Source organism: Perna viridis, chromosome 14 (genome assembly GCF_037379345.1).
Source record: "Perna viridis isolate PV_CMFRI_1.1 ecotype Kerala chromosome 14, ASM3737934v1, whole genome shotgun sequence".
Lineage (NCBI taxonomy): Eukaryota > Metazoa > Mollusca > Bivalvia > Mytilida > Mytilidae > Perna > Perna viridis.
This window is the reverse complement of record NC_142458.1, coordinates 27,702,087-27,714,766: the sequence shown is the minus strand read 5'-3', so window position 1 is coordinate 27,714,766 and position 12,680 is coordinate 27,702,087. Positions and strand designations below refer to the sequence as shown.

The 12,680-nt window shown below is 31.3% G+C and overlaps 1 protein-coding gene across 1 annotated transcript; it reads left to right on the top strand.

Moving 5' to 3' along the window:
* The first annotated feature begins 1,576 nt into the window (after positions 1–1,576).
* Positions 1,577–11,300, top strand: LOC148598860 (protein FAM8A1-like). Its single transcript, XM_088559893.1, has 5 exons — positions 1,577–2,002; positions 4,689–4,809; positions 7,441–7,591; positions 8,516–8,667; positions 9,356–11,300. Exons 1-5 carry the CDS (start codon positions 1,588–1,590, stop codon positions 9,513–9,515), a joined length of 999 nt encoding a protein of 332 aa, XP_088416019.1. The 5' UTR covers positions 1,577–1,587; the 3' UTR covers positions 9,516–11,300.
* The last annotated feature ends 1,380 nt before the right edge of the window (positions 11,301–12,680 follow it).

Sequence of the window (12,680 nt, the reverse complement as noted above, 5' to 3'; positions counted from 1 at the left end):
TATGTTTTTTTTTATGTATTGCTGAAGCAATTCACTTAAACTAGCTCTTGAAAATCCAATTTAAAAATGTGCCCATATGAAATGTACATGTTAAAAATATCGATGCAGGACTCTTTTAGAATTATTGTGTTTTAAGCAAGTCACTTTTATCTTTTAGTGCTTTTGAGGTTTAACACTTAGTGCATATATGTTTTATCATGTCAATTTTAACATCTTGTGATATGCTGTTTTATCATGTAAATAAATAACTTAATATTAAAACTATTATTCACGTACCTAGTTCTTGAAAATCCAATTTCAAAATGTGTCCATATGAAATGTACATGTTCAAATATCACGTGCCTATTTAAAAGATTTCATGCACACATTTGCAAAAACTTTTATTAGAAATACCTGAAGTTGACTTAACTATCTACATTTGAACCTTAATAAGGCTAGATGGCGACTTCTATATTAATTTTAATCTATCTAAATTGATAAAATGAAAAATGAATGAGAAATAAAACAGCTGAAAAACTCACACTTCACAGTACATTAATAAATACATATAAAAAAAATGATAGTAAAGTTACTAACTGGGCAGATTTTCATAATAATTCATTATAATTCATATATTTATACGGAAGCGTCACGTATAAATTGTTTATCCCTAACTTACGAATTAAGCCAGATTTTTACAAATAAATTCAGTTTTTTATTGGATTTTCACGTATGGACTTTTTAATCTTTATTTCTATACAATTTCTGGTCTTTCTCGGTAAAATTGCATTTGTATTTTTAGTCACTGGAACCCCAAAAACGAAATTTATTTGCATGGTGAATTACTCCAGATATTGAATAGTTTAAATTTGCTGATTGATAGATTATTGGTGTTTAACGCCGAAACATGTAGCATCAGGGCGATGAACATGAAAAGGACGATAAAATGAACATGAAATGATCACGATGAAATGAAATATGGGATAGGGCACAAGGGTCATTGGGTCGACGAATTTTGATTGCCACTGGAAATAGGGAGAGAGGTGTAGGGTCAGGCAATTTAGTCTCTTGTGGCGGTGCGCAAAGGTTCATATTCTCCTATCGAATACCACACAGGGTTCTTTAAAGTCTGTGGAACGTGGCATCTTTCCGAACACGTTACACGACGATGGTTAAATTTTTGCGGTCAGTTTTTCCGTATTATGGCTTGACGACCCCGGCATATAGCATGTCAGTAACCATCTGAGGTATACAACCCAGTTGACCTGGAGACAGAGGAATCTGCGCACTATTTAGTCGTTTTTTAGGACAAGCTTGGCGCTCGCAGGACCTGCATTAATATAATTAGCATAATTAACTACTATATAAGGATAAGTTTCCATTTTTAGTGTTATTTTGATACATTTTTACTTCTGGTACTTTCTTCAACCCGAGAACGAAAAAGAATGTTTGGAAAAATTTCTCAATAGACATATTTACATAAAAAGATATATTTTACATGGAAAGACATTTTCTTTACTTTTCTGGTCCTTTCTGGTTGATTTCTTCTTACTTTTTAATTTCCTTTTTGGTATTCATCTTTATCTGTATATATATATATACACAAATATGGCCGAAAACGAACTCCAGCTTCCTCGTTTGAAACACAAAAATATTGAACTTGGCGATCTTTCAACAAATAGAAGCAATGGAAGAGAAGATGGAGTGGTTAATGGTGCAAGGCAAAGGCTCTATAGTCATTCGATAGGATCAGACATCCACACCTCCCTTCAACCAGAGATTAACATGAGACAGTATGCTCAACAACTTGCTCCTTGGGTTTACAACTACAGACTATGGTCGGCTATGTCCACATTACCTCCATTTTTCACTAGTCAAATGAGTTGTCTCCCTTTTCAAAATCAGCAGATGTTTTCTGGAAGTTCATCGTCTTCTCCTTCAGAGTATTCAACCTCGTCCATGCCAACACACCAGTCACATCAGCATATTGGAGGCATCAGAACACAGGTCACAAACAGGATAGGTATAGACAAAAGTTCAAAGTTTAGTAGATTCAAATCAGTGGCCCACTAAGGACACAATAACAACACAAACATATATGATTCATTTACAATATTTGACATGAAAGTCGTGCAACTGTATACATTTGTACATGTCATAAAGTAATAATTTGGACTTATCATTGGATGATAGGCATTTGAATTATGTACCAATTGAAGGATTTTTTCACCTTATTAATTTAACCTCCCCATGCTTAATTTGCAACAAACAAGTATGCTTTGATAATCATTTTGTTGCAAATTAAGTCGCCAGAGTGGGTACTAAAAGATTTATAGATAATGATAATAATGTAGAGTAGGCATTGCCTATATCAGCGAGCACTGTGAGCTTTACCATACTTGTACCATCTGTGCAAGACTTGTAAGAGTAGTCAAGGACATTAAAACACCTTTGGCACAAAGGGATGGGATGGGGTGTTTGGATGAGATTTTTTTCATAAGTTATATTTTTTTGTAAGAAAAGAAACCCTGGTTCCCCCTTTCCCCCTCTTTTCAAAATGGTTGATGACATCTTATTTAATACCAGAAATATTACAGTTTTCAACAGCTGGTGGAAATATTTTACACATATCATTTGATGTCATCAAAATTCAGACACTATTGACAGAAGAAAATGATTGCCTTTCCTATCTTATAAAAGCTGCATGTACAAAAATGTATGCTTTGATTTGGCAAATAAATCAATCAGTTATATTATTTCTGAGGTGAGTTAGGTTCTTTACAACAGCAACAGTGGAATTGCATATATACATGTTCATGTAGTATATGTACATCCAAGTTTTTCAAAAACTTTTTACAAACACATCATATTCACTTCTTTTAAGAAGTAAAAAAAAATAGAAAAGACTTTAAATCTATCAGAAAAGATAAAGTTATTTTTTCTGAAAGGTACTCTTAAACTGTACATTATTTTTGCTTGATTTAAGGAAACACTTAATTTTCTCCTTCAGTCACTTTATAGCTCACCTAGCTATTGCCATCACTTAGCACCCATCATCTTCATCCCTCGTCGTCATCGTTGTTGTAGTCGTCTGTTAACAATTATTAAAAAATCTTCTCCTCTGAAACTGCTGAGCGGTATTATATGAAACTTTGCACATATGTTGCTTAGGGTATCTTGCACAAAAGTTATATTTAGATTTTTGATCCGTTAAAAAAACATGGCCACTGTTACTAAAAATAGCACTCAGCGGTCAGACTGTAGTTTTTCATATACATCTCCAAGACCATTAGGTTTAGCCAAATTCTCACTGGGTGAAAGTGTTCACCATGATGAGATCTATCGAAGGTCAAATTTTCATTTTAATCTATCAAGCCATTTAGAAGTTATTGTCCTTTTTTGACATTTGTTTGCTATTTTTAATGTTATTTCTTTCAAAAATCTTCTCCTCTGATACTACTTGACCAATTGGAACTAAACTTCGTATGACTGTTCCTTGGGGTATTTTGCTCAAAAGGTATGCTTAGATTTTTGATCTGTCAAAAAATAGGCCACCGTTACTTAAAATAGAACATAGGGGTCAGACTGTAGTTTTTCACATATATAGATATAACCATAGTTATTTTGTTGCAAAAGTCGCCAAAGGTAGATACCTACATTGTACATGTATGTGTTTTAGGGTTATATAATAATGCCATTATAACATTTACTGAATATTTACACAATACATGTACATGTACCCTATCATAAACAACCTTGTGTCTTGTGCAAGAAATCAAGGATGATTAGATTATTATTTTGTTGCATACATGTACAAAAATTGTAAGGGTGGATACAATCAAAGGTTGAAGGGTCATATTATGATAGGCAATATACATCAAATTTGAGTACAATTCAAATGTACAGTAATTCTATCATTATTCAATTTTGAGCAGTTTAATAAAAAATGAGTTTCATCCTCTATTTCATGACTATATGCGCATTTCAAGAATAACCTATCTTGCCAGAGATTGTCCTGATATTTTCCAGTGTCTACTTTTAGTTAATGTGCAGTTATACTTTGTTTGGTTAGGCTGAACATATACAATATACATGTTTAATTCAGAAAATGTTATTGATAAGTGCTATGTTTGAGAAAACTGCACTCAACATGAAACACGACTGCTTCCAGTTTTACTGAAGTTGGTCTTTTTTTGCCTTTTGTAACTTTTTGGAAAATAAGTGACAGGGCAGCCTACAAATGTACCATTCTGTTCAAGATATTTAATGAAGTAAATTTTAATCACTAGTTACATAATTGACATGGCTTAGGAATTATATTTGTACATTTTGCATTCAACTGAAAATGCTTGTGGCGATTTTTTGATGAATTATTATGAATAAGCCTATTAACATGGATATTGTCCATGTGGTACATTGAATATTGAGGCAGGGAAAGTGTAGGGATTCTCACAGAAGATTTGTGTCATAGTTTTATTGATTTTCAATAAAAATACTTCTGTTCTCAAATTTAAAAAAGGAGTATTGACATATTGGATGGAGGAGTCAACCAGTGCTAAAACTTCCAGATTGGCGACATCATACTGTTTGGAACTTATTGTACAGCATGAGATCACCAACTGGGATTTACTCCTCAGGATAAAGCTCCAACATCCAACATTTCAAAAGCTCTCTATATATTGATGTATAGCATATACATTTTATTTCAGGATCAGAATTTACATTACCACCTTTATGGAAGAGAGTTATGGCAGAGTTAATAGATTTTGTAGTTCTTTTTTACCTGAAAATCATCATCATGATCATGGTTATGAGACAGATGGGTATTCTGTAAGTACTGAAAGTGATGTATAGAAAAATAGATCATTTTGATTTAGATAATATCATGTGGAATATCTTGAGACTGAGTAGCACGTGAGTGGAGGTGTTCCGTATGATATTGTCATGATAAAAATCCACAGTAACTATTATTCTATATATCGATAAACTAATAATTGCATTTTTTTGTCATTTTAAGGTACTTTTAGGTAAAAAAAAAACATAGTGTGACTTCATATTAAGTGTTGGTGCATGACATCATTTTCATTAAAAAAAAATCTAAAGAAGCTCTGATAATGTCATAATCACTCCAATGTTTTGACAGATATTTTTTGAATATCTTGTAATGTATGAGAGATAGAAATATATCTGTCAACTATATCATAAGAAAAAAGGACAGATTACAGATAAACCAATTACCAGTACGATGAAAATATTTTATTGTGATTCACCTGCATGGATGAGGGGAATTTTGGATTTATGCAAAGAAAATTTTTAAAGAGTTTTGTATTGTATGAGGCTGTGACACACGCTTGCCAAAAAATATGATTTGAATTTTTCTCTTTAGAAATTTGTGATACTGAACATGGTTTAGGCCAAGAAAAAAGTACTGATGTTTCTGCTAACATGATCTAAATCAATGGTCAGTAGGTGGGCAAAATGTTTTATATGACGGTCAAAAAGGCGGTGAAATTTTGTCATGATGCTGTCTTTGTTGCAATAACTTTAGTTGTAGTGAACCAAATGTCATGAAAATTTTAAATTGTAACTTGCTGCTGGAAGAAGCTTGTTATTCAAAATTTTGTCACTGGCCCCTACTGTTCTTCTGAAAATGGGCCAGAAGGGGTAAAAAAAAGTGTTAATTTGAAATTGATGTAGGTTTATTTTTCTTCAATTTTGACAATTCTTGTTTCGAATTGTTCCTTATGAAATTCTGTTTTACCAGTATGTTCTAGTTACAGATTTTAAATAGCATTTAGCATTTTCAGTTTAAAGGGGGCCAAAGTGGGGCCACACCCTAAGCACTCCAGTTAAGAGTCATGCAAAACGTGATTCATGGGTGAAAAGCCTACATATTTTTATTTTTTATATTTTGCTTGAATTGCCATAGTAAACAGAAATTAACATTCTGTTTTTCATATAAGCTGTGTTCTTAGTAGATAAAAATTAGATAGAATGCACTGTAGATTTCAAAATTAAGGGAGACAACTCTGTAAATGATACTCAAATACAATGGAATCTATTGGATTTTCAATGATGATAATCTCCTAAGAGCAGACAGATAGGAATGAATAATTACACATTTTATAATATAAACCCATAAGGCAACTTAATTACAAAAATAAAAATATGTAGCCTTTTTAGGGTATATCACATTTTTCAGATTTTGCATGATTCTTACAAAGACAGTTACTTAATTTTTTGTCTGATTTTGATTCTTATAATTAAATTCATTCTGGACATCTATACCTGCATTGTTCATTTAGTATTTAAATATTTCTCACTGTTTTTGAATAACATGGGGTCAAAGGGACTAAAAACACAATTCTTTGGAAGGCAGTATTTTCAAAATTTTTGTCTTATTTCAGTGATTATTTTTTTGTAAATAGTTCCTCTTTATAGGATGCTTAGAAGTATGCAAGCAAATTTATTCCATAATAAACTTTTTTTTGAGGTAGTGGGGTGTGAAGGGATCCCACAAAAGCACTGGTTTATATACAAGACACATTCAGACTTCAATAGTACTTGTAATGAAACGACTAAAAATTCCTCAGGGTAGGTACAAACAATTAGGGTTGGTAGGGTTGGCAGAAACACAAGTAATTTTTTAGCCCTAAAAGACTTGTGCATATATTTAAAAATTAAGGTTGGCTCAGGGAGAGCTTAAAAAATGCATTGAATGGGGTGTTACAAAATCACAAGGATACAGTACATAGTTACAATAAAGATGTATATCTACAGTAATTGGTAATGGGTGATACATAACACAACCTCTAAACATTTAGTATGACCATTGCATTGTTGCATGAAGTAAGCTGGAAATAATATCTCAAGATGAGTGAAACCATCAAAAGATTCAAAAGATTGAATATATATATATCTCACAAAGTAGCAAATTTCCAGCAGATGATTAGGTTCTTTGATTGATATTCCCTGTGACATTTATCTATTGCATTCAAACTTTGAATGGTTCCATTCATAGTGAGGCATGATGTCTGTTTCCAGTCTGCACAACTCACCTCATGCAACAAAGCACGGTTCATACTTAATTTTTACAGGTCGGATCTTATATGTATACTCATATCATGAAATTACTGGTAAAGTATTTAAAAAAAAATATTTTAGACATCCTTTTGAAGATGCTGTGAAGAATAGAATGAGTGAATTAGATTCTAAGAATGGAATGACAAAGATGATTGACTACATGTTTGGTTTATGTAGTAACTTTTTGAAGCTTTTGTCCATTTATTCATGATTCACAGTACTACATGATAACCTTCAACTGCATGAAAATACATTATGTACATGCATCTATGTAAAAAAATAGCATATGTGTCATTTTCAATAACATGAAATATGTGAAAAATCTTTTGAAGAGATTTACATATTTATCATATTTTTTATTGTCACCATGTGTTGTAGGAAAACAGAGAATGTGCTGAATGTGCATATTGATTTTGTTCCATATTTTGACCTTAAGAATATGGAGATGGACATAGACAAGGCTTTTACAATGACTTCAGAAATCATAGCTCTTGAAATAGTCAACAGAATTATGATCACTTTATTTGAGGTTTGTTAATATACTGTACATTGCATTGTTTTAGAGGATCTAAATATAGAAGAGGTTTATAAATAGTGCAAACTGGTCCAAACCAGGTTATTCAAAGATTAAAAACATTTTTGTTTTTAATAGATGGCAGTCTAAATATTTTAACATGTAATTGATTGCCAATCACGATATTGCAGGTTATTTTTTTTAGATTATTTGAATTGCATTAGTGTGGACCAGTCTGCAGTAATGACATTATAGTACCAAGCCAGGTTATACAAAATAACCTGGTTTGCACAAATAGTACTAACCTATCAGAAAGCTTGTTCCAAATCAAATCAAATTATATAAATATGGAATTAAACTAAAATGGAATACACACTAAAACATTGTTTTGAAGATACAAGTACTGGTATAGTAGATTTGTTTGACTTTACATGATTTTTTTTTCAAGCAAGAAAGCAGACTATGTACATTAGAAACTGAAAAAAATTACCTTTGAATTCCACAAAGGTTAAGAATTATAAGTAGACAAAAGTTTAGTACATGTATTTACTTCAACATTTATATCATACCAAGAAGGCATGAAACTATGACTTACATTATTTGTGGTATTGATATAGTTCTTAGGAACATATTGATTATATGTACCGATATGTGTATGGAAGGCATTATTTTATGATAGAGACAAAAACTACAATGCTATGCATGATTGAATGATAAAAAAAAAACTTAAGTTATCTAAAGGCTATTCTTGTAGACTAGTACTTTTGAGCTTTATTTAAATGGATTGCCTCTATGCCATGACCTACTAGTACCGACTTAATGATTACATATATTGAATTAAAAAAAATTCTGTGTAGATGAAGACCTCTGTTGCTATGGTTTATGTTTTTTATGTGTATCCTGAATACAAGTTAACTTTTTAATGTATTATTTTTTTAGACATGTTGTCTTCGAAAGGGTGTGGGAAGACCAGGTGGCGCCACACCAGGAAAGAGACTGATGGGAATGGTAGTGGTATCATGTGATAACATTATAGATCTTGGTAATGGTAGAGTTGTTGTTGTACCTGCTGGAGATATTGGCTTTATCAAGTAAGGTTAATGGGAATGATTTTCTTCTACTTTTCAGCAGAATTCTGCTTTTTCAAAATCTTATTACCATTAGAATCATCCTTGGGTAATAAAAAGATAAAAGTCTGTGCAAAAACTTGAGGTTTCTGTGTAATGGATAAAGAAATGAGTATTAGAATATGACCTGACTTATATGTATCTATGACCTGACTTATATGCATCTATAGGAAGAATAAGTTGATTTTATGAAAACTGTTCCAAAACATAAAGATGTAACAAGGTGGTGGTTAAAACAGAATGACAGTCATATCACAGTACATACATGTACATGTATACGGAATACCTTTCCTCCTTTTTAATAAAAAAAGTTTAAGATAAATGCCTGTCCATTCCTCTGTAAATATACATGTATTTTTAGCATACATAGAGAACATTTTTTTTGGTTTGTACACTGTTGTCTTGCTTTCAGTAAATGTGCATACTGGTATACACTAAAAACTGTTGGACATGTACAAAGGGAGATAATCCAGCTGGGGTTATAATGCTATATCTTTTCATAGTCTTAAATTTAGTTTATCATACTTTTAATTGAGTCATTTATTGGCAAGAAAGTTGTTATTATATACTGATAATTCAATGTGAAATGTGTAAAAAAATTTCTAGATTTTATAAAATTTGTTTATATTTGAATGTACTTTTCTCTTTTCAGTGCATTGGTTCGATCTGTGATCAAGAACTTCACCTTAGCTTTTTTCTTCCCTGCCTGTTTTACTGTGTTTTTCTTTCAATACAACAGAGCTGCTTATGATATTTTGGCAAAGACAATTGTTGTAGAACTTCCTGTAAGAGAAAGACAAAACCAAAGATGAAACAAAAGTGTGATGAGCATTTGAAAAGTGATATGATGTGATAGAATTTATAAATAAAAAACCTTAGCAATGATCAATTTCAAATTGAAATCATACAGTTGACTATTCAATCAAGGATGAAAAGAAACATGTCCATTCGTTTACTGGACTTGGAACATGGGTCAACTTAAGTAGTTATGGAACTTTTCAACTCAATACTTTTTTGTGGTATGAGTGAAGTATAATTGAAGGATAAAAGAGCTATAGATATTTTTAATTGTGCAAAACAATTTTTATGTCTTCAATATGTCAGTAGTGTTCCCAGCAGGTTTTAAAATGTATAGGATGATCAAGGTAAAAAAGCAAATTTTAAAGCACATCACACTAGCGTCACCATGTACTTGGTAAAAGGGCTGGGGGGCTTATAGAACCTTCCTAACAGAGCAAGGTGCCTTTAAACCACCAGCAATGGTCAGATGGCTGGTAGGAAATACATGTACCTTTCCTGTACATTAGGTTGTATAATCAAGTACTTGTATACACCGAAATAATTTTAATATGTGAAATTAAGTTGTGGAAAGATTCCAAAATTATACTGGATGGCAATATCTCGTCATACTGTATAATCTGTTATCCAGGGGTAAATTCTTTAAAAATGGGTATAAAAATGTGCTTATTTTTAGTCTGTGTGTCTGATATTAATATATGATAAATGGCTGAATGAACAAAATTAAAATAATCCAGAAATTATTTTGTGATAATCAGATAAGCTACCATCATCTAAAATATAATATATAAAATATAAGTTATTTTCTTTTTCTGAAATTTTCTTGACTTCAGTATACATTTCAGAATTAATGCATCTTTGTCTCTTTTAATGCTTTTCTAGGTATTTGTCTTTGTCAGTTCATATGCTCTTAACTGTATATTCAAAGGTTTTGACATTCTAATTTAAACTTTTTTGAAAATTGCCACTTTTAAAAATAATTATTATACATGTATTTTTAATAACATTTTGATAAGCAACTTGTTGGAAACAAGCCATATGAATAGTTCATGTTTCATTTTAAAAGAAAATACCAAGCAAAAACTTTTTGGTTGTAATGCCTTCAGACACTATGCTGATGTTCCTTCAGTTATAATATTTGTATGCATTGTTCTAGTTATTCATTGATTTTTTTTAGACTATTTTATAAGAAAATCATATTTTTTTTTAAATTGTGAAGTCAGTGTTGAATAAAATTTTGAATCCTTACACATAATGGTATTAAAAACTAATGTTTTGTACAGGTATTTCAGTTTAGTTGTATACCAGTCAAATAGAGTGCAATGATCTATTATTTGACACAAAATACATTTGTAAAATTATAGAGGTTATGAAGGCCCCTACAACCCACTTTCATAGAATATAACAGTTTGTATATACTAGGGATGCAATAGGAGCAAATACACTTCCAATCTGAATTAATTCCATGGTGTTGGTCTACCAGTATAATAAAAAAACAAGCAAATAAAGTGCATTGAAAATAAACCCTGAAAATCCTTTGTATAAGCATTCAATTGCTATAACCTTATACAGACTATGTTGTATATTTTAAATCCAAATTATTTCAATGTAATCTCAACACTGACAAACAAAAATTTCCTGCTTCAAATGATCTCTCCTTTTATCAACACTTATCTTCAATCTGAAGGGCATTCAAACTTCCATTATCTTTATTTCTACATTGTTGTTCGATAAATTTTCATATATTTATTTATTGTTATTTGTAATAATTGTTATTAAAGTTTTGTTGGATATCTATGGATGTGTGTTGTTCCTGTGTCAATAGTGAGGGCATATATTTATAGAAAAATGCTGTATGTCAAGGAACTGATCTGGTCTATTACCAAATATTGGATAAAAAAATATACCAAAGCATGAACAAATGGACTATTTAAATTATCTTAATCTAAGCACATGGCCTTCAAACATGAAACAAGATGATCAACATACTGTAAACTTTGAATTAAATAAAATACATATTGAGGCATGAATACAAAGTCTAACAGTATTTCTGTGGTTATAGGACACATTGGTATGCTAGAATTTGTAGATAATCTCTGCATGGACTGTTTAAGGATGATTGATAACTTAATGTTGAAGTGTCAGTGATGGTAAATACTGTCAGCACTAAAATCAAAACGTTTCTCTTATTATATTACCAAAATAAATTGTAGATGAACAATAAAATCATGCTGTTTTCAGTGGCAGCGCCCATAGACATATTGGTTTCCAGACAATAACTTGAGTATATGGATATAGTGAATATATATATATATATAAGTCTAAAGGATTGTACAACGATACCGATAAAGATGTTAACACACTATAATAAAGTATATAATGGGCAAAATTTTCAGTGAACAAATGACCCATTAAGTTGACTTTTTTTTATATATATTTTGAGGTAGACTGAGTTGGGCACACCAGACACAAGCATTTTCATAACATTTCAACAATTTCTTCATTATCAATGAATGGATATTTATTAAATGGTACCACAAAAGGAAGATGGTGACTGATATTTGAGTTTATTACTTCATTGAACTGCTAAGGAATTAAGGGCCAAGAAAGGGGTCAGAAACTAGCATTTTCTTGATATCCAGACAATAACTTAAAGTGATTGCCATACCTCCGAAGGAAGGCTGGGATTGATTTTTTTTTTATCCTGTGTCTAACATTTCATCAGAATCAAAATTCAGAGCTGTATCAAGCTTGAATGGTGTGTTCATATTTGCCATAACTATTTAGTGTTTGATCTATGTGGTTTAATCAAGCCGCGTCCACCAAATAATTTTATTTTAATTTTATCTTTAGAAATACATAGAATATAGACAAGATATACCAATCAATGAAAGTAAATCAGAAATTGTGGCCTTTAAAAAATGCTAGGAAAATGTTTCATTAAGTCATGAAACAGTATTTATAAACCCAATCATCAATGAGATTGGCATGTTGGCACAGTAAATGCAGTAATATTTATTACAAACTAAAAAACTTAGCAAAGCTCATAGATGGATAATCCCTGTACCCATCCAAAGTAACTAGGATAGAAATAATTAATAAGTTGTCAAACAGAACATTGATGTGGCTTCCGTCTGAAATTGAATCTTACAAAATGACATGACTTTATAAAGCTGTCA